This window comes from Rhynchophorus ferrugineus, unplaced genomic scaffold (genome assembly GCF_030347505.1).
Source record: "Rhynchophorus ferrugineus isolate W39M unplaced genomic scaffold, kcgeb_rfMv2 rfM9, whole genome shotgun sequence".
Taxonomy (NCBI): Eukaryota; Metazoa; Arthropoda; class Insecta; order Coleoptera; family Curculionidae; genus Rhynchophorus; species Rhynchophorus ferrugineus.
This window is the reverse complement of record NW_027472588.1, coordinates 24,389,749-24,404,978: the sequence shown is the minus strand read 5'-3', so window position 1 is coordinate 24,404,978 and position 15,230 is coordinate 24,389,749. Positions and strand designations below refer to the sequence as shown.

General features: G+C 33.7%; 1 protein-coding gene across 2 annotated transcripts; it reads left to right on the top strand.

Moving 5' to 3' along the window:
* Positions 1-4,668: 4,668 nt before the first annotated feature.
* Sym (symplekin scaffold protein) lies at positions 4,669-13,186 on the top strand. 2 transcript variants are annotated; one of them, XM_076415238.1, is made up of 14 exons: positions 4,669-4,873; positions 4,937-5,133; positions 5,187-5,576; positions 5,635-5,921; positions 6,011-6,486; positions 6,599-6,892; positions 6,948-7,140; positions 8,041-8,246; positions 8,340-8,486; positions 8,539-8,814; positions 8,869-9,066; positions 9,122-9,280; positions 12,657-12,953; positions 13,032-13,186. In XM_076415238.1, the coding sequence occupies exons 1-14, from the start codon at positions 4,856-4,858 to the stop codon at positions 13,098-13,100; spliced, it is 3,207 nt and encodes a 1,068-aa protein (XP_076271353.1). In that variant the 5' UTR covers positions 4,669-4,855; the 3' UTR covers positions 13,101-13,186. The 2 variants fall into 2 exon arrangements, with proteins under 2 accessions (XP_076271353.1, XP_076271352.1); XM_076415237.1 differs by having other exon boundaries at positions 4,670-4,873; positions 12,657-12,962.
* The last annotated feature ends 2,044 nt before the right edge of the window (positions 13,187-15,230 follow it).

Here is a 15,230-nt window from a genome sequence, read left to right as displayed (position 1 = left end):
GAAACCAGACATCGTTTCCCAAAGAATGATTCCGCTCTTTTCCAAAAATGGGTCGATTGAGTTAATAGTAGTAAACTATCTGGATTAACCACAATGAAAATATACCAACGGCATCGTGTGTGTCACAGACATTTTAGTGAAGAATTTAGAATTACCCTTCCTTCACGAACAGGTATTAGGGCAAATGCATATTCAATATTGTTTTTATAAGGTACATATAATATTATTTATATATCTATTATATGTTTGTTTATTTAGTAAAGAAGTCTTGCAAGAAAGTACTAATAAAGACCATTTTTAATTGTAGAATATCTTTGAAATATTTGTAATTCTTATATATATATCTTTAACTTTTTATAACAACAATCGCAATGTTCAATAAAAGAAACTCCCCGAAAAGGTAATAATTTTGATACATAATTTGTATAGTTAATACTAAAAGATCTTTTGTTTTAACATGTAGAAGCTACAGTGGCCTTATAAGGAAATTTGGGTCCTCTCGTCAAACAAATTTATCAGACGAAGTTAAAAATATTTATAAAAAAAGTAAAAACGTCTTATAAACGTATCACAAGAAATAAGAGATTAGTAGCCTCATACAAAAGCAGATTTGCAAATATTAGTTCAAGTTTGCATGCAGAGTTATTAAAAAACTAAAAAACTAAATCTAGACGTTTCACAATACAGGAAAAAGTTTTTGCTATTGCTCTCTTAAAATCAATTGGTAAGACCTATAAATTATTGTCAAAAATATTTGCTTTTCCATCAAAGAGTACTTGCTTAGCATTGCTTAGGCAAATTCCAATGCGAGTAGGGCTAAATGAGCAAATATGTTTGTCACTGAAAAGCGCAGTTCAAAATATAAGCATGCCAATAGATTTTGTATTGTGATGTTTAACGAGATGAACCTGGCTCCCAATTTGCAATATAATATAAAATAAGACTGTATCGATGGCTTGGATAATACAGGGAGCTATAAAAGGGCAGCCATAGCAGACTATGTAAATGTGTTTATGGTGAAGGGATTATTTTGAAAATGGAAACAACCTATCTCCTTCACCTATACAAAATGACCAATTAAATCGACATTATTAAACATTTGATTGTTAAAGTTATTGCAAAATGTCAAGAGATAGGTTTAAAGGTCCTTTGCACAGTTTGCGACTAAGGGCTTGCTAATCAAGCTGCCATTAATAATTTGCTGTCCAAGTAAAGAATTTGTTCCGAATTTCAAGTAAATGGGAAAAATAATTCGACTTTACAATATTCCTCATTTATTTAAAGGAATTCGGAACAATTTGTTAAAAAAAATTATATATTAAACTTAATAACAAACATTGCAAAATGGGAGCATATTTTAGATATGTATTAATAACATCGATAGAGAGGCGCCGATGAGAATATGCCCAAGATTAACTGTTAACAACAGTTAATAAACAAGGCAAAATAAACAAGATGAGAGTCAAGAGTTGTACACAAGTGTTCAGCTATACAGTAGCCTCACATTTGGTGACCTTCCGAAGGAGGCTGGACAAACATGTACTGTATACCCTTTTTGGATAGTTTATTCGATAAACGGCCAGCCAGTGCAGTGCTACAACTGCCAGATTTTCGTGTATTCCAGCTCGTATTGCTGAGCACACTCTACTCTTTCACAAAGGAAAACAACATCATTCCTGATGAACAATTCGGCTTTCACCCTCACCACGCATCCGTCCATCAGGCTACCCGTCTGGCCGCACACATCCATCACCCTCTTGACCAGCGTAAAAAGCTTGGAGCAGTCCTTCTGGACCTAACCAAAGCCCTCGACAAGGTCTGGCATAACGGTTTGATCGTAAAATGCGTGCGGTTAAGACTCCCAGAAGACCTAACCGCTCTCATCAAGTCCTATCTCACGGACAGATCTTTCCAGGTCAGGCTTAGGAAATAACTTTCCAGTCGTAAACAAATCGATGCAGGCGTACCTCAAGGTTCCCCGTTGACTCCAGCCTTATTTAACCTATTTATTTCAGATCTGCCGAGAAAAGAGCATATTGATGTCGCGTTTTACGCTGACGACATTGCTTTCTTCATGGCCGCCAGGTTCAGCTGCAGAAGCAGCTCGATCATGCGGTCAAGTGGTTCAAATTCTGGAGGTTGCAAAAAATCAATACACTCAAAACCCAGGCCATCATTTTCCATAAGAAGCGTTACGCACTGCGCGTCTCGCAACTTAAGGTTGACACCGCAATAATTCCGTGGCTGGATAACGTCAGGTACCTCGGTCGCAATTTCGACCGACGGTTCGGTTGGTATTCCCAAATCCAGAAAGCAATCCAGAAAGATTCGGAGATAGAAAAACTGATCTGCCCTTCTAGCAGACATCCCATCTCCATCAAATGCTTATTTTACAAGATGTTAATTCGGTCCGTACTCCTCTACTGATCTAATGTCAAGTTCAAGTGTTACACCCAACCAGGTCAAACGGTTTCAAGTTTTTCAAAATAAGCTCCTCAGGAGAATATCAAACGCTCCATGGTTTGTCAGAAATAATGAAATTCATAGGGAAACTGACACTCCAGAAATCAAGAACTTCATTTCTCAATCATTCCACAAACAACAACTCAGCTCAAGTTCTTCTGAAAACGCGCTTGTTCGCGAGCTGGTTGAGCTGCTGGCAGCTTAGCACCGCGTCTCCGCTAAACTCCCCCCTTTTCCAGGCTGAAACGACCTCATCCGTCGTAACAGTCATAAATTTTGCGCCGATATGACAGTATCCAGTCGTGTGTTAACTCAAGTTCACGAATCAATAGAATCGTCAGGTCCTCGTGCCCAATAACGGCTACCTGATCAGCGGGTGCCATATCCCCAAATTTAACGCAGTAGCAGTTGCGATCCAAAGGGATCAACTGTGAGGCGGTTTCGGTTTAGTGTATTGGTAAGGCCAGAGGCAGTCCCACATAACCCAGTCCAACTTGTCACTCCAGGACAAATCTCCGCGACCAGGTATGCGTCATGCATTCCACCGCCTGGTTTATAGACCAGAACAAAAAATATATATTTAAACAGTGCCAAATTGTATTGCCTTGCTAAGAAAGTATTTGTTACGGCCCCATCAATCAAAAACTTAATTGCTACTTTAATGGCATTTATTTCCTTAAAGAAATCAGTTCTGTCCAAATTTTAAAATGATTACATTTGTTTAAGGAATCTTAACCAATGATCCCTTGGAGAATTTGTTTGGATCTATTAAAGGTCATGGAGCATTTTTACATTTTTTACATACATTTTTTTTTAACCGAAGATGTAGTATCACCAGAGGTTGTAGAATAGAGTTGAGTCTATATTTTCAGTTCCAGAGAACTTTGCTGTGAGGAAAACAAGAGTGGAACGTTGCACGTTAGTCTACATTTCATACCATTTGATAAAACTTCTGTGAAAAAAGACAGCGTGCAATATCTGTCTACATTCTACATTAAGTAGTTCCACAGATCAAAAACTCGATACTGATTTTATAGAAGCAATGCAGCCGCGTAGACCCAAATTAACAACTCCATCAAGACTGTTTTACTATACTGTTTGTAGATCTTTAAGCTATATCTTTTATTTGATACCTAGATATTGCCATCAAAACAACATATCTGTTATTTTGAGAGATGTCTTAAAAAACACACAAATTTTAAACATTTCAACTGTTCAGTCTATAGTGATTTTGAAGACTAAATTTTTAAAACTTATTGACGGATGTTCATTGTATTTTTGGCTTAAACAAGTTAATGCAATATTAACAGGGAAGGACTTAAAGTTTACCTTCAGTATAGCAAAAGTACAAATTGATAGCACTAAACAAATATGAAAAAGGGAGGAGGCGTTATAGAAGAGTATTTTAATTATTTAGTCTGGAGTATGGAGCTGTTAATTTATTTTTATTTACATTTTTATGGGTTCTTTTTTTTTGCTTTTTGTTTTACATTTATGTTTAATCGTATAGGATTTTATTTAAATAAATTAGTATTAAAAATTTAACTTGATTTCATTCAAATACTATTGGCCAATAAATGTGACGTCATGAAATAATCACGTAAAATGGGAGACCAATCAAAGCAAATTATTTACTTTACAGGTTTCTATATATTATGTTTAAACTAACCAATCAAATTCACGTTATCAGCGCCACCAATGATTGGATTAAGCGAAACATTGCCCCATCACCTACCATTGTACTTGCACCCCCTGGTTGGAGTTACACTGCCCTGGTTGACATCGTTGTCATATGGGAATATAAATATAATAAAACAGCTCTGACATTCAAACTATTTTTAATTAACTGTAATTGTAGTTTAAGTTTTTCAAAAAGTATTCATTAAAGGTTAACATAAATTATATTTTATACTTTATTTTTGTTTTATTATTTTATTTATATAGTATTTTGTCAGATTCAGTAAATTTTGATGAAGTGCATTGGCTGTTTTATTGAAAGGACTATATAGGTTTATATATGTAATAATAATTTATATTTTAATTTTTAAATCTTTAACATGGCCATAAGAACCACATAATACGTTACACAATAACAAGTAGTTTCAGTATTTTGTGCTAAGAATTAGGGGTGTCGATCACCAAGAAAAATGTCGATATTTCTGCATATTAATATTTTTTTCTGTCATCCCTACTAAAAAACCTTTTGTTTCAAGAAGAACTGGTTAAACATAACCTATATAAATTTACTATTTTGTTAAGTCAAAGTATGTGAACTTATTTGTACTCTATGCCGTAGATTAATTACATAAAAAAACTATTATTAAATAGTTTATATACTTATTAGATGTTATTTTATGTGTAATTTATATTTTGTAAATTAATTGTGCTCATAATGTCTGACGAGGATACGGTATATTCAAGACAATTCTATCAGATATATAACAATGTTAATAATGTATTGAAACATTTTTAGGTTGTGGAGAATATAAACAATGCTCTGATAGCACCACAAGCTTCTGAAAAAGTTCATTATTTTGCCAAACTCAAAGAACTTCTGTTATATAAATCCCCAAATTTATTGCCAAAATATATCAGTGATATGATGAATTTTGCTACTGTTAAACATCAAGATGTAAAACGAGCTTTAGTAGGATTTATTGAAGAGTTATGGTTGTGTTGAGACATATACTTGTATAATTTTGATACTAATATGTTTATTGTAGTAAGCTTAGGGAAAATATGATCCCTAAAGTGATGGTATCTTTACATATGCTTTTGTGTGATGAATCCGTACCAGTACAGAAAAGAGTTATACAAGCAGCAATTTCAATTTATCGGCACACATTGTCTTGGCTATGTAGAGCTACTAATATTACAGAAGAAATGGAAGAGGCATGGAAGCAATTAAATACTATAAAATTAGAAATTGCTAATATGATTGATAGTGATAATGATGGAATTAGAACGAGTTCTGTTAAATTTCTTGAGTGTGTAGTATTGTTACAAAGTTATCCAGATGAAACTGAAAATAGGAGGTCCAATGACTTCTCTTTGGATAATGTACCTTTAACATTAAAAATTGCCAGAAGAAGGAAACTTGAAGAGGAAGCAAGGTAGAAGTGTTATATTTATGTACATTTAAATATAATATACTACTTTTCATATTTTTAGTAATCTGTTTGAATTGCTCGTTAAATTTCATGGTTCCCCTCATATTAGTAGTGCCAACTTATTGGCATGTATTGGGGTTTTAACAAATATAGCAAAAAATAGAGCAGATTTTATGAAAAGGGTTGTTGATGCTTTGGAGTTATTATACAACAATTTACCTCCAACTTTAACTAGTACACAGGTAAGTTCAGTAAAGAAGAAATTAAAAACAGAACTATCTGGACTTGTGAAACATCCCGGGACCTTTGAATATGTACCTAGATTAACACCTCTTCTATTAGAATTAGGTAAGATATAAAATGTCATGAATTTTTACTGTCATTTCTTTTACAAAACATGCTAATGATAATTTAAACAATTAATAAACATCTTATAGGTTGTTCACAAAATGACATAAATAAAATGATACCAAAAATTGAAGAGCGGCGTAAGTATCAGAAAAGATCACTATCTTCAGAGAATTTACAACAACCTGTGGCTAAAAAGTTCCGCAGTGATGTTATACCTTCATTTGATTTGGAAGATAATGATACTAATCTAGTACCGATGACCCCCCTGGCAGCCAATGAAAAATTTGTTTTCGACAATTTAACAGTTGAAAAGGCGGTGTATCTTGTTATGACTAGTATTCCAAAACTACCTCCAGTAGTACCCCCAAGTTTTTTAAAGGACTATGCAAAGTATGTGTTTAGTGGAAGAATTGGCAAAGAACATATTGCAAGTTGTATGGCATCACAGTTTCTGGATGCTAAAGTTGGTCCAGGTGTTGACATTGTGTGCCCTGAAAAGTTAGATACCAATAAAAGGAAAAGAGATAGAGATGCAGATGAACTAAAGGAACGGGAGGAGAAGGTATCACTTTCAATTTTGTCATATTTTATACATTTCTAAAACCTGGAGAAACATGGAGATATTTAATTAATTATTTTTTGTAGTAATATTTGTATTAATAATATTTTTACAGATACCGAAAAAGGAAAAACCTAAACAGATGAAGGTTAAGTCTCTTAAGTTAGCTGAAATAACTAAACCTTTATCCAAAGATACCAAAGATCATCTATTAATTTCGTCTGTGAACAGACTTCTACGTTGCGACAAAGCCAAGAATAAGGGTCTTTATCAGAAGATAATTATAACTTTGGCTTCGAATTTTAATAGTAGCGTGCGGGAAACTATTCTTTCTTATTTACGCGGTGATCTTCGATCTAATATCGATACGGCATTAGCTTGGCTTTTTGAAGAGTATAGTATTATGCAGGTAAGTTTGGTATTTTTAATATATATTGCGTGTAAGTAAAATACATTTTATTTAGGGTTTTGTTAGAATTCCTCCTTTACGTAAAGGTATTAGACCTGACGAATACTACAACCTGTTATTATGCAAGTTTATTAAAGCTGCCTCTCATGATGCTATAATACTTTCCCGATTAATGCTCGAAGCACCGTTAATAACAGACGAGGCATTGGAGGAGATAAAAACAATTTCGTGTGATGAGAAATGTTCAGGTGAGTGAGACGTGTTTCAATAAATTTTATACTTGATTGGATGGCCCTGTTTTATTTTTGGATCGTCAGTGAATCAATTATTTGAAGTATAAAATGTTACCACAACCATTCTCTGCATCATATTTAATTTTGTGCATCTTCTAACTCATGTTATTGTTACATAGACGTATTTTGACAGTGTTCTATCTCAATGATGACTTAGCAATTTTTTTGAAAAAAAAAACGTCTTTAATTTTTAAAGTAGGAAAAAAACGCTTTATATTTATGGTTTTATTACTTATATGTCTATGAGTATACACTAAAAATAGGGATTAATTTTAGTTAGTTATTAGCTTCTAGATGGAACCTGCATTTATGGAAATTGCGTCTTCAAGAAAAGCTTTGATATCGATCTCTTAATGTGGTTATCCTAGCAACAAGTGCCTGTTTGGGCTGAGTAATCAGCCTGTATGTAACTCTTTTTCATGTTTTGTTGAATAGATTAACAACCGAGAAGACGCTGGTCTTATAGTCGTAGCCTTTGTTGAAATTATTTTGGTGTTTTTAAATACCAAAACCATATCAATGTTTTCTCTTGAATTATTCTCGTGCAGTGGCTCAACTGGTTTTATTAAAGTGATTGTTTTGGACAGTATCGTGGCTATGGGTCTCACCTATCGTTGATATTTTTTTTATCCGTAAATTTATCATTCCCCTGGTTTCTATTATGTGCTCTTTCTTATTCATACTATGATGTATATACCTGTAGGTATATACTATATATATAGAGAGTATATACCTGTAGGTATATACTCCCCTGTGGGAGTCACCTTTAGTGGATCTATTTTTACAGTATATCACTGTTTGAGTAATAATTAAGTAAAGAGTTCCTGTTGATAGTGATAAAATTATTATTTTAAGCTTGGGCACTTGGCTTATTAAAAGATTTAACGCTGAGGAAACCAACTAAACAACTTACTTTCTTGAACGCCCTCCTACATTATACTACGTATGAGTCAACCGTGGTTCGAGATGCTGCAATTAGTCATGTTCTGGAGCTGCACAAACATTTTGAACTGCGATTGATAATAGAAGAATTTGCAAAGATGAACTTGGAATTTTTAAAGGTATTAAAACAATACAAAATAATAATTATAGAAATATAACTCATATAAATTTAAGCTTAATAACCATATTTAATTCTTTTTGTCTTATTATAGCTTTCAAAGCCACCAGAAAGTTTATCTGGAAAGAGTCAAGGTCGGTTCAAGAGTGAAACCTGGGGTGATGATTTCATTAAAGCCTGTTTACTTCCTTATGTTTCTCTTTTGCCGGCCAATTCAGCACTGATTCATGATTTAGCAAAGGTATTTATATCATTCAAATAATCGAAACATCTATTACTATTGTTTTATTTAGGTTTACATAGAAACAGGGGCAGAAATTAAACGTATAGTTCTTCGACTAGTGGAAGCACCGATACGTTCTTTAGGCATGGATTGTCCAGATCTAATAAAACTCGTAGAAGATTGCCCGAAAGGATCTGAGACCTTGGTGACGAGGGTCATTCATATTTTAACTGACAAGGGAACACCAAGCCACATATTAGTTGAAAAAGTTAAGGAATTATATAACACCAGGGTATCCGATGTTCGATTCCTTATACCAGTGTTAAATGGATTGTCAAAACAGGAGGTACTTGCATTAATATGAATTTCATATACATCGGCTTGAAAGTTTGCATTTTAGATTATCGCAGCCTTACCAAAACTAATCAAACTAAATCCAGTCGTGGTTCGTGAAGTATTCAATAGACTTCTAGGGTTGCACGGTGAAAGTCCAATTTCACCATCTGAACTATTAGTTGCTTTACATCTAATTGATTTGAGTAAAGCGGATTTAAAATCTATTATAAAAACTATTACCTTATGTTTACTAGAAAAACAGGTCCGTTAATGTGTTTTTTGTAATTTTATATATAAGCTTATTATTATTTATTTAGGTGTACACTCAAGAGGTCCTAGCTGTAGTACTTCAACAGCTAATGGATCAAACACCTTTGCCAACGTTGCTCATGCGAACTGTTATACAGGCATTGGGTAGTTACCCCCGCCTTTCTGGATTTGTGATGAATATTTTGCAGAGACTTATTTTAAAGCAAGTAAGTATTAAACTGTTTCAACAGAGATCTTTTTTTATTAATCTCTTAGAACTTCAATTTGCCCGTGGGCGGTAAGTATTATATGATTTCCGTTATATGATATAACTATCCTGACATGTAGAAGATCGCTTCAGTAAGTGATCTGCTGTACAACTTATAATTTAAATCTTATTCTTGGTACTATTCTAACTTATTTAAAGTATATCCTAACTTATTCTAAAGAATATCCTAACTTATTCTAGAGATTATCAAATCCCACTCTATGTGTCTATTAATTAGTTCAGTAATAGTCTTTCAGAGTACTTCACACTACCACTTCGAACCACACTCCTTATGGGTCCTAAGGGGATATCGCGCTGAATCAGTCTGTTGGAGACGTAATATGGAATATCGGCGATGACTCGCAACACTTTATTCTGGAACCTCTGGAGGATAGCTATGTTAGATTTGCTAGTTGTACCTCACAATTCAATACCATAGGTCCAAATGGGCCTAAGTATTGACTTATATAGCAAAACCTTGTTATCTATGATATTTAGATTTACGCCCTATCAGCCAATACATTTGATTTAGTTTTAGTCTAAGCTGTTTGCGTTTTGTCACTATCTATTTTTCCATGTCAAACGTCGATCACAATGCATTCCAAGATATTTAACATTGTCTGCTTGTGGATGTTCATGATTATTTAATTTTACTGAGGGACAAGTTATTCTATAAAGGGTGAATGTCACATGGGTAGATTTTGTCTCATTTGCTTTGATACGCCACGTTTTCAACCGTAATTCCACTTTGTTAAGATACAGTTGGAGGGTTTCTTGTGGCTGATATTACATCCTCGTGTGATGATACAATCGCTGTATCGTCAGTATATGTTGCAACATTAGTGTTTCTTGAGGTCGATAGGTGAGCTGTATACAATAGGTATAATAATGGGATAGAACACTGCCCTGCGCAACATCCGAATATATTTGGTGTAGGTCAGTGTATTTGTCACCCTGTTTGACAATAAAATGTCTGTCTGTCTGTGAGGTATGATTTCAGCAGTTGAAAGTGTGTATGGGGCAAAAGCTTTTTCAATTTAACATGCAGTCCAGTGTGCCACACCTTGTCGAAGACCTGAGATATATCGAGAAAGGCAGCAGACCAATATTTTTTATCGTTATCGTTTAAGTTTTTGTTAATTTGGTTAACTAATCTATGTATTTGTTCTGTTGCTCCGTGTTTATTACTGAAGCCAAACTGGTGGTCTGGAATAATATTTCTCTGTTCTGCGATTAATTTTAGTCTCTTATTGCATAGGTTTTCAAAAAGTTTAGAGATCACAGGTAACAGGCTTATAGGACGATAAGAGGATACATCGTCTGATTTTTTCCCAATATTCCAAGTGCTAGGAAGGTAATTAAGTCTTAGCATGGCATTAAATATGAATGTTATTAATTTGATGCACTTTTCTGAAAGCTCCTTTAAGATTCTTGCAGTAATTAGGTCAAAACCAGGAGTCTTTTACTATTGATTTCTTTAACTATTGTTTGTTTTACTTCCTTAACAGTAAATTTCTCATGTGGCAGATCCATTTGAAACTCAGTGTTAAGAAAGTCAACTATGTTATTTTCTTCTGTTGCGGATATTTTAGACGGGTACGGGTATTAAATACTGTTTTTATACTGTTGTCTAAACACTTATTTAGAGAAAGCTTCTGCTTGTTAATGCCCCGTGAACTTCTTCAATGGTTACACTGGTGGCTTGTAAATATTCCTCGCCAAATTTGTCTCTTTCATAGTGTTTTATGTTTTCACGAATAATTATAGATGTTACTCCATGTGCTTTATCATGTGGGCGTCTTGTGTGCCTCAGCTTGTATTTTGAAATCCATAAATAATTTTTATCCGTAAAATGTGTTTCGGATACCATCATATCAATATTTTGTTCATATAAGAACATTTTAAGTTTGGTGGCATGTTGCTGGAGTCCATTAGCATTCTTCCAGACGGTAATGGCTATCAGTCATTAGGCTAGCATGGTAACGACGACGGTGAATAAATTCATCATTGTACTCATTTGTTCCATAAGTTTATCCATCATTTTCTCTAATTTATTAATAGTACTTACCCGTTCAGTGGTGATTGGCGTTGTCTGCACATTAAGTTGGGTCTTACTGTTGGTTACTGTTGTATTGCGTTAGGCGAGTTAAATGGTATAGGCTGTCTTGGTGGCTGTAACTTTATTTTTTCTCCCAGTGTTGGATAAAGTTTTTTTTGTAACCCTTTATGGACTAAGCATCCCCTGTTATTTGCAGGATGGTCACCGTTACAGTTGAGGCATTTTACTTTATCGTTACGTGTTTTGCGTTTTGTCGCATGCTCTCCTGCGCATTTCACACATCTATATAATTTGCGACAGTATGTTTTGGTATGCCCATATTCTTGGCATCTGGCGCATTGTGGGATGATTCTTTTTGTGTATGGTGGTTTACATTTAATGATATTGTGGTCCAGATATTTAATCTCCTAAATATGTTTATTATTTTCTTTTGGCTTCAAATCAATATAAAACATTGGCCTTTGTTGCATGGTCTTTAACATTGTGTATATTTACAACTTCGTGGCATTGTTCAGCTACGGCTGTTTTAATTGTGTTTAAATCTGTAGAGTGATGCAGCCCTTTTATGACGAATTTAAATGCTTTTTTCGGACTTTTGTCGAAAAGTATGATATTGCGTATTTCTATTGTCCAATTCCCTTATTAACACTTTGAAGTGTTCAGGGTCAAACATTTGAGTCTTTATTGTTTCAAATCCGATTGTTTTTATTGTATAATTATTAGAAATTGTCTTCAGCAAGTCATACAGATGTTTAATAACACCTACCTTATATATTGTTACTAGGGGTAGTGTGGGAAACGTTTTTGGTTGGTTTCCTTTGTTGTTCAGGGTTTCTTCTGTCTCTTCTGTCATCGCTGATTTTCGTTTGATTTTGAACAACTTGTTCTTTCGGCATTTGAGGGGTGTCAGTCATTGGCAGTTGATCGTTATTTCGAAGAGCGGGTGATTCAATTGATAAATCGATAGAAAGGTATTGTGGATTAGTCATTATATATTGAAATTAACCGAACAAGAAAGTGTAATTTTGAGTTAAATTAATTCAGAAAATTGCTGGAACACAGAATTATCTGTGTCATGTGAATAAATAAATAATAAAAGAGAGGAAAATAGAGTATGCTTAGTTAAAAAAATGTGAAAAGTCCGGTGAAAAATTAAGTTGTTTAAAAAATCCTTAAATATGGGTGTTTTTAAATAAAATTTCTATCATATTTTGTTAATGTTACTAAGGGCTACCTATTATTTTTGAATTTTTTATTACAGTTTTTCATATTTTAGGTATGGAAACAGAAAGTTGTATGGGAAGGATTCATTAAATGTTGCCAAAGGACAAAACCACAAAGTTTCGCCGTTCTGATGCAGTTACCTGTCCCTCAACTGACCGAAGTCCTGAAGACGTGTCCGGAATTAAAAACACCTTTACAAGAACATTTAAATACATTTACTGAAGCCCAGAGAATGCATATTCCAGCATCGATACAGGAGGTTATTTTGGGAACTAGCACAGTTTCAACTCCAACACCAGTTCCACAGCCTGCCCCAATTGCTGCTTCAGGATCAGAACCTAATTTAGTGGTCAGCATGGTATTCTTTGATAATTAGCTTGTTATATTTAGAGCTATTTGAAATATTATGTGATATATATTTTTTCAGATTGCTGATGATACAAACACAACCACTAGTGTACCTAATGTAGACGTTTTGCCTCCCAGTACAGAATAATTTTAATACAATATATAGGAGACATTTTTTTGTTAAGTATAGGTATATAATTCTTTGTTTAATATACATTTTTGTATAACATTTAACATATGTTTTTGTCTTATTTTATTTTAGTGGTACTTTGTTTTTTAATCTATTTTTTATTAATTACATCTTACATTAAATATGCTTAGTACAACCTTACTTTACAAATGTCTTACAATTACTTACAAAAACTTACAATTTAGAAATACTTGAATTAATAGACAAGCAAGACGAGTACAGAATCAAAATATATGAATGTATTTGCCAAATTAAAATAACAGGTCAATTGAAAAGTCCTCAGCCTACCATAGTTAAACAAATTTTTTTGGCAAAATTAGTTTCTTTTATTCAACATAATTCCCTTCAATGGTTATACACTGATTATAGCGAAATAGGCCTCAGTTTCGGCGATCACCTCTTCATTCGACGAAAATTTCTTCCCAGCGAGCATTCTTTTGAGATCTAAGAACAAGAAATAGTCGCTGGGGGCCAGATCTGGAGAATCTGGATCTGGAATGCGCCTGGAATAATTTTCATTGACTACCTTAAAAAAGGAAGGATTATCAACAGCGACTATTACATAGCGTTATTGGACCGTATGAAGGACGAAATCGCCGAAAAACGGCCGCATTTGAAGAAAAAGTGCTGCTTCACCAAAATAATGCACCGTGTCACAATTCAGTGAAAACGATGGCAAAAATCCATGAATTGGGCTTCGAATTGCTTCCTCATCAACCGTATTATTATTATAATATTATATTAGTATTATAATAATTATTATTATTGCTATTAGATATAAAATAATTGATGTCAATCATTTGTGGTCATGATGAAAATAAAGAACATTATTATATGTTGTAATATATATTTTATTAGATATTTATTTGCTAAGTATATAAATTAGCACTTAAATGGAACAAACTGTTTCTTGAATCAAATCAGTTTTCATGAGATTCCCCACAAGTTAATTCGACAACTGAATTAGTAGATGAAGAAATTCTTTTTATTATATTAAAATGTTATTTTATCGATTTTTGGGTTATGTTTCTTAAGTTACGACATCTCGGAAACGACTAGCTGATGGCCTGTCCCAGAATTTTTCAGAATTATTTTAATTATGGCTTTTGCTGATAAAAGAGGTCAATTTTTATAGTTATGAAATATGTCTTTATAATTATGAATTATGAAAAAAACAGCAAATAAAATTCTTTGGTAATATATATAATATGGTAACGCTATTTGTAAAAAATTTACATTTATTTACACATTATTTATGAGTAAATCGATAACCGCGTTGAAATTGAATTGATACAAAGTATACTTAGATTATAATTCATTATGTAGAACGATGATGTTATCAAAAAGGGAAAAGACTAAGAGATCAACGTACAAAAATGTGTTACCATCACGAATCTAATATTATTTATTTATTTATTTATATATTATACAACCATCACTCCCCGAGACAATTTAGGTTCTGTTTACAGATATACAATATACAACACGTTTACAGTATCAGTTAAAGTATATAATCTTATTACAAGTATGTTGCAAGATGACAAGGAACATGTAAAAGCATACAGATACATGAATATATGAATGCTACAGTATAATGGTCGCATAACCCATGACAGTGATAAAGATACAAGGTACAAGAAATTCAAACGAACACGAATGATATTACACAGATGCACACTATTATATTTCTAGCAATAGTCCTGTTACGGTTAGAAAATGAATGAGCTTGTCCAGGTTCTCCAGCCTAAGGCACTGGTCTCTCCCCAGGTTGACCAACCGTTTTTACGAGTTGTATCTTTGACATTCGATTAGTATGTGTTTGGTTGACTGTAAGGAGCCGTATTCGACACACATTGGTCAAGTAATCCACTCTTTTATTTTTAATGAAGCCAGAGTGAGAAGGGAGCCACATAAAGGTGATAGTTTTGCCGTTACTTTCCAATTTAGATGTTAGTTTACGGATAAGCACTCCTAGCGGGTGTAGAGGAAGATATGGTTGGAGGCATTTTAAGGAGCTCATTGAATCGGAGGCGATAACCAATCGCTTGTCTTGCACATCTTGTATTGAGGTCATACATGGCAAACAAT